The following is a 14149-nucleotide window of genomic DNA, read 5'->3' on the forward strand; positions in this document are numbered from 1 at the left end:
GACAAACAGTAATAGGAAAAAGAACCATTGAATCAGTTGCAGGTAAATGAGACCAACAACATGGCTATCCACTCTTGTGCTGGAGGTGTGGATGTTTTTTTACATAAGCCCATGTTAAGTATAGGTAAAGTGTTGGAAAGATTTGGCCTACCAAGGTGTCTGTAGCTGAGATCTAGGAAGAAAATAAAAATATCTTTAATGATTTGTGAAACTGCAGAAAGATAGTCTGTTCAGAGAGTAAAATTGAAAGTTGATTCCTGTATTTTGGTGCCAAATGTAAGATGGAATGATAAGTCATCCTGCAATGGAGTATCTTTGCACTAGAAATACAAAAACCTCTTTAAAATTCGAGAATAAAAATGTCTATGGGCGTGCAATCATTATTGAGGTCCAGTCGTGAAATATGGGGTGTGAGAGAAACATAGTGCCTTAAAGAGAGAACCTTGTGACTTTGGAGGCCTCTGAAGGTAGGCTAGATGAAAGGAAATAGAAGAATGGTGAGAGAGTCAAAATCATCTGCGTTCTGCTTAAACTGGTCTGAAAATAATGATGACGGGAAAAGAGTTTTAAGACAGTAAATGGAGAGTAAAATAGATGACCTTTCAAAATAACTAATGCAGTGGAAATGGTCAGAGGAGGCTTTAGTGACATGGGAAGCATATAAAAGGGTTTGTATTGTCAAAAGTAAAACCAAACATTTTAATAGCATTATAAGAAATATGAGCAGGTCCAAAGTGGAATACCCTCCAAGTTGAAAACCACAGGGTTGTGGAACCTCCTACAATCATGACCTCAGTTTTCTTGGAGTTGAGTTTGAGTCCGTTTTATTTCATCAGGAAGCTACCTCAGAGAGGCAGGCTTGCAAATTAGCTTGTCCTGCCTGAATGTTGCCTTTACGGCTCAGCAGGGTCCGAGTATGACCTGCATAGGATATACATGTAAATCTCAGAGTGTCTTAAATGGGTAAATGGGCTTGACCCAAATCTTTAACAAGGTGGGAATTTATGATGAACACTGTGAAAACCACAGGAAAATAACCTGAAATGGGAATGAAATGGAGAACGATGGACTTCCAGGCAATGGTAAATAAGAAATTAGGTTAACTATTCTCTCCTCTTGAGCTAGAATCCAAGTGTACCATCCACAGCATAAAAATGTAGACTAGGTACTTTTCTACATCTAAAGTTTCCACCCGTGTAAGAAAGGTTTGGGAAAGAAAAATAAATATATTGTTCTCTGGCCATTGTATGGACAGGCCTTTTTTTATTTTAGAATCATACAGTAACAATGAGAAAATATAATGGTCGTACCATGCAATAACTCGACTGTGCATGTCGTGCATGATGTATTCATTCCTCACAAACCTCGAATCTCAAACCTACAATCCCAGATTCTGACCCAACTCCCTTTTTATATGTCACAAACACATTCGTTTTATTTCTTTTAAATGGCCATTAAAGCGAGATCACAGAAATTGATGTGGGGTTTCACTGTATGTTTGTGTGTATTTTTTGGTATTTCTAAAATGAGACCTGGATACACTGTCTTCTTTTTAATCCAGTTACCATGTCCACTCACCTCCGACACTACATTGTGTTTACACAAATCAGAACTCAATTGTGTGTTGGACATTTGATATTGTTGATCCATCTTGAAATGAATATGTACAACTTTTTTTTACATTTTTCCAAAACTTTTATTGACAAATTCAGCATAATCAAAATACACTGTTGCATAATCGAAATACACTTCATCAGAGCATCGTACACAGCAGGTTGTTTGCGGAAAATCATAGACCTTGTATTTTCACTATCAGACAAAAGCCTTATTCTGTACAAAGCGGCTATGGCACCATAAGCAACACATGGCTAAAGGAGGTGGTGACACCACTGTAGGGATAGGAGCAGGCCCGGTCAGAGGGGGAGGCGGGGACATGGAGTGGGGGCAGTTACTGACCAGCGCCGGCGGCCGCAGCGGGCGAAGTGCCGGCGAGTAGCGCGGGAGAGGCAGCACGGCTCCGATGCAGTCGGGAATGAAGGTATGTCACTAGGGAGACCCATATGTCAATTGGGTGGGATCTCGCAGGCAGTAGGTCCCAGAATTCAGATAACAAGGTCTGGCATCTCGAACCATCTTCAAGCCAGTGGGCGAACTTGGGCGCCGGTCTACGACCCCAGTACATGTCCACCCTGCGCCTAGCAAGGACGAGCAGCATTGCGATCAGGTGGCGTGAGGAATCCAGGCAAAATTTGACAAAGCCCAGCAGGCACAACAGCAGGTCGGGCTGAACCTGTGCAGAGGTAATCTCAGAGATGGCGACACAAACCGCCAGCCAGAAATCCGACACCTTAGAGCACAACCACGTAAGATGAGTAAAATCCGTGGCAGGGGCAGCGCAACGCATGCAACTATCGTTAGGTATGAGTCCCAGTTTATAGAGCTGAACTGGGGTACGGTATAGCCTATGCAGATATTTGAAATGTATGAGACAAAGCCGATAGTTGGGAGAAAGTTTCTTCGTCTGGTTGCAGCAATAAAGCCAGTCAGCTTGAGCAATATCCATGCCCAAGTCTTTGCCCCATGCCGCGCGTGCGTGGTCAGTGGAGATGGACGACAGCGTGAGGGCATATAGTTTAGTAACCAACTTGCCGGGAGTGGGGGATGTATATATAAAATCAAGAGCGGGCATCGAAGGTGGAGGTTGGGGGACCGTTGGATGCATCTCCTTACAGATAGCTCGCAGCTGATAAAAGAGCAATGTGTCCATCGGATCAGAAGAGGCAGGAAGAGAATAAAACGTGTTTTCGGGGTAAAGATCCGCCAATGTCGTCAGCCCCAAGCAGGTGGCGTGTTTAGCCATGCCGGTTGGTTGAAGAGGAGGGAAAGCAGGATGACGTACAATCGGCATGGCGTTAGCCGATAACGTCGGAGCACTGGAGAGACGGCGAAGTCCAGACCAGGCCCAGCGCAGGGTCTCGACCGTGTCTACCTCAGCACGTGGGCGACTCGCCGGGGAAAACAGGGCGGTGGTCAACGGCCAAGGAGTTGCGAAATCGGCTTCAACCGCTACATGCGGCTGATAAGGAGAGGGATGAATCCAGAAATGTGAAAAACTGGCCTGGGTACTTAAGGCATAAAGCTAGAAATTAGGAGTACCCATACCGCCAACCGACATGGGGAGAGTGAAGATGTCATAGGCAAATGGGCGGTGAGAAGAATAGGGATATTCTAAAGAGATGAAGGAATTTCGGGAGGACAACCATCTTGGCAATGGCTATGCGACCAGCCAGGGACAATGGGAGTCGGTTCCAATGGGGTATTCTAGCCTCTAGCCAATCCACAGCACGCCCAAAGTTGGCCCTCCAGAGGTCATCCAAGTCCCTGTTCAGCCAAATACCTAGGTAACGGGTGGGGCCAGAGGCCCAAACAAAGGGAAAATCCAGCGTGAAGGGCTTGGTGGTATCAGTAAATGGGAACAGCACGGACTTGCTCCAGTTCACCTGTTTGCCAGACAGTCCACCGAATCGTATTATCTCTCGCGCAAGAGGGCTGAGGTTGTCTTGGGGGTGGCGTACATACAATGTAATGTCGTCGGCATACATGGTGTGGTGTTGCCGGAGTCTGGCCGTGAGAGGCTCCATCGCAGTGGCGAAGAGCATAGGGGATAGCGGGCAACCTTGCCGAGTGCCGAGCTCTATCAGAATGGGATCCGATACCTGACCATTGATTCGAAGACATGCGGAGGGGTGAATGTAGAGGAGAGATCTTACGGATGAAAATGTTACTAAAACCAAGGCGCGGTAGAAGAAAAAATAAAAAAGGCCACTCCAGAGTATCGAACGCCTTGCTGGCATCGAGTAAGGCGGCTACAGCGGGGCGGCTAGGGTTAATTTGATGAAGGACCGAGAAAACCGTCCGAAGGTTATGCGAGGTGGCCCGGCCAGGAATGAAACCAGACTGATCGGGGAGGGCGATGAGGGGCGATGCATGGCATAAGGAGGAGAAAACGGGAGGCCAGTAACTTTGCGAAGATCTTATTATCGATATTAATAAGAGAAAGGGGGAGGTATGAATCGCGGCAGTCAGCTGGCTTGTCCAGCTTGAGTAATAGCGTAATCATTGCCTCGCGGAGAGACTTCGGGAAGAGGCCGTTATCAAAGGAATCGTTATACATGGCGGCCAGATGTGGCACCAGGAGTGGGGTGAAAGTCTTATAAAACGAGGCGGGTAGGCCGTCCAGACCAGGGGACTTTTAACTAGGTAAACTATTAATGGCAGCAAGTATCTCTTCCATGGTGAAGGTCTCATCTAAAAATGTACGATGGTAGTCCTCTAGCCAAACCAACGCGAGGGTGTCAAAATATTGTTCAAAGGCCTCACGGGAGGAAGGGGAGCCGGCGGTGTATAGTTGCGAGTAGTAGTCCATAAAACGAGCCATGACTTCGTCGGGGGAGGTGGTTCTAGTGGGGCCACCATCTCGGAGAGCCGCAACATACGACGCAGCACGGGGGAATGCAGGGGGTTGGCCAAGGTCTTACCTGGCCAATCGCCCTCTCTGAAATGACGGGCTCGGGCCTCCCTGCCAAGAAAGGCGATGTACAACTTTAATTTGTGGCTCACCCACTTTTATTGTGGTTCTTTTGATGACATTACCTGTACCACATTCGATATGTTTGGATTTCCTCAGACACCATAATATTTCTTTAAAAAAAAAATAAGTCTCTTTAAATGAATCTTTTCATTTCTAATTTGATAGTTGTTTGTTGTTACATTAAAATATCCATGTTCAAGTTTTCACTCTGCTGCTTTTAAATCCGTAATTATCATGGTCCAAGTTTACGTTCTAGAAAAAACTCCAACAAACGTTTTCAGGCTACGAGTGGGCTCTGTTTTCTTGTGGATGTTTGTGGTCAACAGATCAAAAGACATATTAACTGATGATGCTGAGTGTCAGACCCTCCCAATTCATCATTTGAATAGAGTCCTCATGCATTCCTTGCTGTACTTGGTGCCTTTTGAAATTTAAATACTATTATTTAGGTCCCACAGGGCCATCTTATCCAGACAGTCGGTTTTCAGATCCTGAAAAACTCAAACGACTGAGCAAGTCAGTGCCCGACTTTCTGCAAGATGAGGTAAGCTGTACATTTTAAATTTTAAGACCATGCTCTATACATGTTTCCTTATTCTTTGTTGTTTTTACATGAGCACCCACAATGTACAAGTTAAGAGCTATAGTAGTAGCATTTGGTTACAATTACATTTTTATGATATTCAGTTAATTTTTACTGTTGTCACTTAACCAGGTCCCTATGAACATGTCTTTAGGATTATGAAGTCAAGCAATTAAAATGTTGTGAAAAAATATGAAGTCTGTGAATTGCACTGGCTTTTAATGTTTGTGACTAAAATAAAATGCAGTCCACTAAATGTCACAATCTGTTTGTATAGTGTACCACACACACCAAACTGGTCTTCAGTGACCGCTTCTTAAGCTATTGGCCCTCAGTTTTCTGTGCAGTATTCTTGGTATGACTTTTTGTTTGCACACAAGTATTAGCAAGATACAGTAAAAAACTGAATGTATGTAACTTCACAAACCGGTTACCTAAACTATAGAGTTGCCATATTGTCATTGTATGCTCTCTATATTTACACTTCCGATGTTGTTGCTCCCATGTATCTGTCTCAGGTCTTTGTCAATGGATGTATCTGTGTTATACTCATTAATTCTGCTAGGAAGTTGGTTAAGGATTTAGTACTTAAAAAAATTGAATTCTGATTATAAAGGCGTATTTATGCATGCCTTCATGTTTAGGAGTTGATATGATTCAGAATACAGTCTAGGTATTAAGATGCCAATGTTAGTGTTGTGATATTAAAAACTTCCATAAGGTATAAGATAGACATCAAGTGGAATATTTAAAAGATAAAATATTGCTTTAGAAAGGAAAGGAAAAAACATCTCCCTGTTGGCTGTTAAATAATTTCCAATGTTAGCTAACTTTTATTCATTACAATCATAAGACTTTAAAAACTGCCCAGTATACATACTGTGTGCATGCATGCACACATTAACCAAGGTGAATATCAAAACGCTTCTTTGTCCATCATAATAAACCATTACCAAACCCTTATGGATAACTTATTAAAGAAATTCATTTTCTTTCAATGGAAAAAAAAGAACAACAAATTAAAACGGACTCAAAGGTATGGGAAATATAAGAAATCATTTGCCACATTCACATATAAAAAAGTATAAGCACAATCACATTTGCAGTATTACATCATAAAATAAATAAAGACCACGACTAATTTTAACATATTTCAGGTTCCATACAGAAAATGATTAAAGGATGGTTAGTAAACATTCAGGCTAGATTTTCTGAACGATAAATTGTTCTCTTGATAGCAATAAAATTAACTGCTGAATCCACACTTCTCAAGACCTTTTGTTACTGGATTTTCTCACTTATAATTATATTGTTTTTACAATCATCAGCAATGTATTGTATAACCACTTCTGTTCATCATAATCAACTCCCAGCAATCTGAAGACCAGTACAAGAATTGATCCGAACCATCTCCAGTCTTGAAAATATGTCACTCCAGAGATCTTGTACTCGTGTCATATTTCACATTAGACAGCCAAAGTTGCCGGTCCCTTATTTCCCTGTAAATCTGTTTATATTAAGGATAGTTTGAACATCTTAGCTGGGGAGCAGTGAATCTAAAAAACTGTTCTAATTGAGACAGACTCAGATTTGAACAGACTGAATGACTTAATGTATCTTGTGCCTCTGGGATTTTCTTTTTTCATACTTGTGGTACACAATTTAAACTATTTTCATAGATCCTAGTATCTTTATCGTGTTTGTTCAGATAACTGGTATTTAAACCTAAGAGATTCAAAAGTAATTATAGTGTTTGCATTCCAAACATTATATGCCTGTTGTTCTAATACACTTTCTTGTTGATGATTTTGATCCCCTAGTAACCTCAAAGAGATTATTCTTCATGAGTAGGAGGAATGATCTCCACACCTTCAACCCATTTACTTCATATTTTAATTGTGTGTGTGAGACAGTTGAAGGTGTAACCATCATTTACATATTTCCCTAGTTGGAAGCTACCCTATGGAATGCCAAACAATTTTGTATCCGCCAGGCCTTTCGTCATCTGGACAACTAGATAACCAAGGGAAAGCTTTTGGGCTTTTTTGAGTGACAGCAAAACACATTCTCCTCATTCTGCACACTTTGGGAAAGTATTGAGACATCGACATTAAGAAACTGTCTTTAGTTAATGTAAAATACTAATTTTAGCATTCCTATTTTCTCCACGACTAAGATGCAGATGTTCCATACTCCTATTCACCATCTTAAAGTATACATTTCAAAAAATTGAATAATATGTATGAACATCTCTATCAGCATCAATTCCAAATCTTTGACTGTTTTTAGACCAATGAAGTTTGAGACCTGCAATCCTATTTTTAAGCTTATTCTGGTAACAGTGGTCACCCATTTGCAAGTGTAACAAAGTGTGTTGTAAAAATAAAAGGCTGCTGTGCCCATCACAGTCTAACCTTCGGCTGAAGTGTAGCATAGAAGAAAAAGCGATTCCCTTAACTTGATAATTTCAGTTTTAGTGGATACTTATGATTTCATAGAGAAATTGAATACTAGATCAATGGTTCTATGTTATCACAACACTTTATTAAAAATTATATATATATATATATATTGTATTTGATCATTTACCAAACACATACAATAAAATACAATCTCATAAAAAAATAATCACAATATAAAAAACAATCGTTCACAAAAATAATCTGCATTTCATATTCAACAACAATGTAAGTATATAATACATCACAATTATGACCAACATAATAGAGACAGACATATACGTAAGACAAAAAAGAGTTACTATTCTCAAATAGTGCCAAAGGGCTCCTCAGTGTTCCCCCTCTTTGGCTATAGAGAGGAGCAACAATTGACTTAATCACAAATCATGTTAATTTCTGATATGAAACTTCTGGGTGCATTGGTATAAGTGGTGTGATAGCCATTCATCATTACGTAGAAGACCTAAAAATATACTTGATGGCCGCATCATCAAACAAAGTTAGGAGGCCTCTTCCCTCAGAGTGGGGAGTGGATAAAAAACTAATTTCACTAATTATCCTAAAAAAACGTCTGAGCTGATTTTGAAAGCTGGCTAGAAAACCTAAACCAAACAGAATTCTCAAATCCTACCCAGAAAACCTTATTTTGGACCCTTCCTTCTCATCAAATAAAGGATCGACTATCTGTGATCTCATCTCCTACTCAAAAAAAAGAGCTAAATGGAGGAATGCTTTTCGTTCGCAATGCCTGATCACCTCCTCAAAAACATTCACACATGGAACTAGGTTGTTGGTAGCCCCTTCATCTACCTTCAAAGCTGATGCTACAATCATCATTTAATACACTGGGATAATCTTCATTCAAGCTGCAGACCGCCATCTAGGGTCTTTTGAGGAACTTTTCCACATCACCAAGAACTGCATTACTGACTAGGATCCTGACACTTTGAAGTATGGGATTATTTGTAACACCCCCCCAAGTCACTCTTCCCCTCTCCCCCCCCCCCCCCCCAACTCCTCCAGCAGCTCCTTTTTCCCATTACACCTTCTTTGCGGATGGGATCAGAGTCACTCTGGGTGAGTGGTGATGCCCTGATCGCGCATATACATAGCAATGCCTCCTTCTCAGCCACACCTTACTTACCCTGCGTTGGCCCCGGCTTTCCTGATCCCACTGTCTCCACCTCCACCTCCGGTCCCTTGGCCAAGGAGGGGTCTTTCCTGAAGTCCGATTCTCCATTCACTAACCACTCCAATACCCTTACGACCCATCGATCCTAGGAGATCAGTTCAGGAGCTCTCCCTTGCCCCCTACCAATCGGAGTAAAATTTCCTTCTCTACCAACCCTTATCGGGAACTCTCTGGCCAGCTATTCCTGATCGCTTCCACATCCTATTGGAGCACTTACACACTCCTTGGAGTCTCTTCACCACTCTGTATCTTCATCCACCCTAGATAATATCTACCAAGTTCTTCAATAACTCCAGGCCAATTTACAAAAGCTCATAATCATCACATCAAAACTGGCTAATGATGGAGTAACTGACAGGACGTCAGGGAATTACAGTCCCAATCTTACGCCAGATACTATCTTCCACACCAAGCTGTCATCACCCCCATCAGTCAAGTGTCTATCTCAGGCCTATGCGTCCCTCCGCTTGAGAACCATAACCTTCCTGAAAGCTCCCTGTAGATCCAAGAATTCCTTCTCAGTAAAGGACATCGACATTTTCCTCCGTTCATATAATGCTTCTCTCATGGTTAAGCCAGATCACCAGGAACACATTCAAGCCATTCCTCCCAACCTACTCAGAAGACCCAGACACAATGCTAATGCTGTAAACATCTCCAAGTTCCCTTCACACAGCCCACCTCCTCTGGCACCATTCCACAGCTGAAGTGCATGCTCATCAATTGTACATCAGCTGTGAAAAATGCCACAGACATTGCTGAACTCATTCTGGCTCAGGATCTGGACATCCTCATACTTACAGAAACCTAGCTAAAGGAGTCCTCTGGTCCAGTCCTTGACATTCTAGGCCCTCCAAACCATAACATTATCAGGCTGGACTGAGCGGACAGACCTGGTGGAGGTATCGCCTGTATATACCTAATAGCCTAAATGTGAAACCTTCACACACAGATGCTGTCCCCTCTTGCGAATACCTGTGCATTGATCTCACTAGCAACGGCAGGCCATTTTGCAAACTGCACATGTTTTACCATCCACCGGTAGACTTGTTCCTTCGTGGAACAAATCATGGAAATCATTTCTTCCAATGTGGGGCAACATTGGCCCCAAATCTTTCTCGGAGACTTCAGCCTTCACTAGAATGACTTGAAGGACCCGGCAGCCAACACTTTCGAAACCTGCATAACCGACCTTAGGCTAATTCAAATCTGCGATAGCCCCACTCACATTCTGGGCTCGATCCTGGACCTTATTATAGCCAAACCCACTGCCATTCAACTGGACTCGATCGCCCCCTGTGACCGGTCTGATCATCATTATATCTCCTTCCACATCATTGAAACTTGGTCTAAGAAAAGATTACAAGCCAAGAATCCCAGGCACTGGAAACAATCTCTGCGAAACACAAAAATGAATGAACTGATATCCCTCAGCAAGAATACCTTGCTGCCACCTATTGACATGTCTGAGGTACAGGACCTCACGTAGTATTACTACAACTCAATATTGAGTATTATAGATTTATTTGTCCCCTTACAACTGAAAAGAAAGTCCTCGAGTGACTCCAAACCTTGGTTAAACAATAGTTTAAATTCAGAGAGATGCTATCTGAGACTAGCCGAACGATCCTAGAGAGTCTCCCCGTCCCTTGAACACCTCATGCTCCTGAGATCTAGAAGAAGCACGTACAGCAAACATAGTAGGAGGGCGAAATTGAACTTCTTCAGAAGCCAACTAGATAATGCCAGAAACCGACTTAAAAAACTTTTTGAATTCATCAAACTCCTACCCAACCATCATCCCACTCTCCCGCCACCACAGTCCAGTACACAGTCAACTTGTGCAGAGTTCACCATTTCTTCCTTGAAAAGACAATTAAGATTGAAACTGATCTCCGAACAATGCAATGCAACCAACTGAGTGTCCCAGTCCCTACTAACCCTACATTCCCTCTGCCTGCTACAAGTTTCTCACCCAAAAATACCGCTTTCTGTAGGCAATTCTCTCCCTTTGACGAATTCTCTATACTCAACCTGCTTACAACTTTGAAACCCTAAAAGCACTTCATTGACCCCCTTACCCTCAAGTGTCTTCAATGCAATGAGATAAAATGGTCCTTAGTCCCTCTCTGGACTAAAATAGTAAATGTCTGCTTACATCACGGTATGATCCCGGATTGTCTAAAGTCAGGGCAAGTTACACCCATTCTCAAAAAAAAAACAGCGCGGATCAAGAGGACCTTAATAACTTCCGTTGAATCACTAGCTTTCCAACTCTATCGATGCTCCTAGAAAAATGTGTACATGTTCAACTATGTAACCACATTGATCAGTTTTTGTCAGGGCCATGGAGCTGAAACTGCTCTTACATAGTAGATGGCGCTCTAAGAATGCTAGATCGGAACAAAGCCTGCCATCTTATCCTCCTTGACCTCTCTTCAGCCTTTGATATGGTCATACATGACAACCTCCTGGACTTTTGGGAACAAAGGATGGGTCTGTCCGGTTCAGTGCTAAACTGGTTTGCCTCTTTTCTTAATAACAGAGCGCAAAGATTTAAAGTCCATCAAACCCTCTCCAACTCTAAGCCATCCACACTGGGCGTCCCCCAGAGATCTGCACCCATCCACGCTCTCCAACTTGTTCATTGAGCCTCTAACGGAAATGCTCAATTCATCCAACATCCAATATAACATGTATGCGAATGACAACCAACTTTACCTGAAAATCTCCTCCCCGGAAGACATCAAATCACTCAACTGAACCCTACTCAAAACACAACACTGGCTGTCCTCCCAACATCTCAAGATAAACTCATCCAAAACGGAATTCCTCCTTATCATGCCACCTAAACACATAAAATACATGAAACACCTAACCGCTCTCGACTGTACTTCACACATTGACTCCGCAAGGTCTCTTGGAATAATACTTGATAAGAACTTGAGTATGCAGGAGAACATTAGCTCAGCCACCAAAGGAGCTAGCTTCCACATAAGTATCCTAATAAAGATAAAACCCTTCCTTCCCCCTGATGACTTCAAGCCTGCTGTTCAAGCGCTAGTAATTTCCAGGTTGAATATGGTAGCGCAACACTCTGTGGGCTACCCAGCTACAAGTTGGCACCGCTCAGGGTAGCCCTACACTCAGCTGCTTGGCTCGTCACGGGATCCAGAAGAAATAACCACATCACACCGGACCTGAAATTCCTAAATTGGCTTCTGTTTGAGGCTAGGATTCATCTTAAAATTGCATGAATGACACACAAGGCCCTTCACCATAACACCCCTTTGTACCTATCTTAAAAAGTGGAACTTTCTGATGGTAGCAGATCTTCTAGGAATTCCAACACCCTGCTGCTAAAACTGCTAAAGTTTCAAGGAAAAACCTATAATCGAGCGTTCACTGGTATTACCCCGAGAATGTGGAACTACTTGGCTCCAGAAATCAGACTGATTCCCTCACGGCATCTTTCAAACAAGAAGTGAAAGCTCTATTGATGAACACACTCTGATTTGAATATACCTAGGTACCATCTGTTGTTTTTTCCACTACAAGCGGGTTTCGCTCCTCCTCAAAGGGACTGCCTTGCCCTAAGTGGCTACTACAATGTACTTCGCACTTGATCCTATGACTTTGACTTAGTCTATGACCTATGACTTCACTCAACCTCAATATTTCTTTGTTCATATTTGCTCATTCCCAGAGGACAGCCATTGAGAAGGAAGCCTTGACTGTGGTTTGGTCCCTAAAGAAGCTGAGACCATAGCTGTTTGGTATTCACTTCCTCGTACAAACTAACCAAAGGCATCTCAGATGGCTGATGCAAATGAAAGGTTTGTGAGGGAAAGTGCCCCTTTCTGACATGGTCACCCCCATGTTTTGCCTGGTATTTGATGAAATTTTGACTGAAGTGCACTGGGCTTCTGCTAGCCAGGCACCCGGTGCCGATGCTCTTTCCCTAAAACAAGGTAACTGCTCAGTTGTTGTCCAGTTGGCAAGATCTTTATCATCTTTGTATGCCCCCTAGTAAATGGTACCTCTAGTACCTAAGGCATGGGTACTAACAAGAGTTCCTAAGGCCTACAGCATGCATTGTGCCACCCATCAAACTCATGCAGGCTGCCATTGCAGGGTTCGTAAAATGCTGCATACAAATGTGAAAACATTACATGGCACACAGCCTGTGTGCCATGCACACAGATACTGCATGCAATATATGTAAGTAACCCCTACATCAGGCCTTATAGCCCTAAGGCGGGGTGCATCATATCACCTGTGAGGACATATCTGCATGAGCAGATCTGCCTCTGTGCTGTCCAGTTCAATTGCTAGATAGTACAAGTGAACAGGGAAGCCATCTTAAGTACATGTACTGGGCAATGGTCATTATGAATTCCCCAGCTACATGATGGCTTTACTGAAACCTATGGTGTTTGGTCTCAAACACCTTGTCTTAATAAATCCATACTGATGCCAGTAGTGGATGTAATAATTTATGCACCCAGAGGGCACATTAGTGGTGCCCCCTGAAAACCTACCATCCTCTTAGTGTGCTGGCCGACTGGTATACCAAGGCCAGCGCTTCAAAGCCTCTGCTGCCAAAGTTAGTTAAAGTGAGAACTGTGGACTTTTGGCGCCAAACCTTGCTTGCTCCTGTCCCAACAATCACGGCAACCCGACTTGTCATGCAGCTGTGCATCCTCCAAAAGCATTGGGCGGCTGCCAGCACTTCCAAAACAAGCCACCATCTCCCTTGAAGTGGAGGGGCCATTTCCCTACAAACTGCTGGCATCGACAGCAACCCCAAGTCCACAGAACTGCTGACCACCCTGCTTGGCAGTTCAGGCTGGACTGTTCCCATTGGGCGCAGGGTCAAGACTCATTTGCATATGGCTGGGTCCGCATTCTGTCCATCAATTATTCATTTTGCACCCTGCCTACTGAAGCAGCAATCGTCCAGGAGGAGGTCACCTGCTCCCAGAGGTCAGATCTGTCTCCCCACCAAGTTTGGAGACACCAGCACCCCCAGGATCCACCCTGCCCAATGGCCGGGGTACCGGATCCCTTGCAGCAACCAAAGCTTGTTTGAAGTTGAATCAGACTCTAACCCTGCATCGACTGACCAGCCGACATGGGATGTCCGCATTGCAGAACCAAGCACCAAGCGTGGTCCAGCTATCCTGTTTTGTCCCCCTCTGCCGTTGTGACTGAGAGCTGTGAGTGTATTTGACGCATGGGAGCAGCCAACCAAAACCCACTGTACCTGATCTTGCTGACCCAGGTCCACGACCACAGACTGTTCGCCCCTGCTCCCCAGGTCC

General features: G+C 43.4%; 1 protein-coding gene across 21 annotated transcripts in view; it reads left to right on the forward strand.

Moving 5' to 3' along the window:
• SYTL2 (synaptotagmin like 2) overlaps window positions 1–14149 on the forward strand; it is a 462890-nt gene that overhangs the window by 350314 nt on the left and 98427 nt on the right. For all 21 annotated transcript variants that reach the window (XM_085623168.1, XM_085623176.1, XM_085623172.1 and 18 more), the window contains one exon: window positions 5041–5135. In XM_085623168.1, coding sequence (XP_085479294.1) covers window positions 5041–5135 — 95 coding nt within the window. The remainder of the gene's footprint in view (window positions 1–5040; window positions 5136–14149) is intronic.

Source organism: Triturus cristatus, chromosome 8, assembly GCF_964204655.1.
Source record: "Triturus cristatus chromosome 8, aTriCri1.1, whole genome shotgun sequence".
In the NCBI taxonomy this organism is placed as follows: domain Eukaryota; kingdom Metazoa; phylum Chordata; class Amphibia; order Caudata; family Salamandridae; genus Triturus; species Triturus cristatus.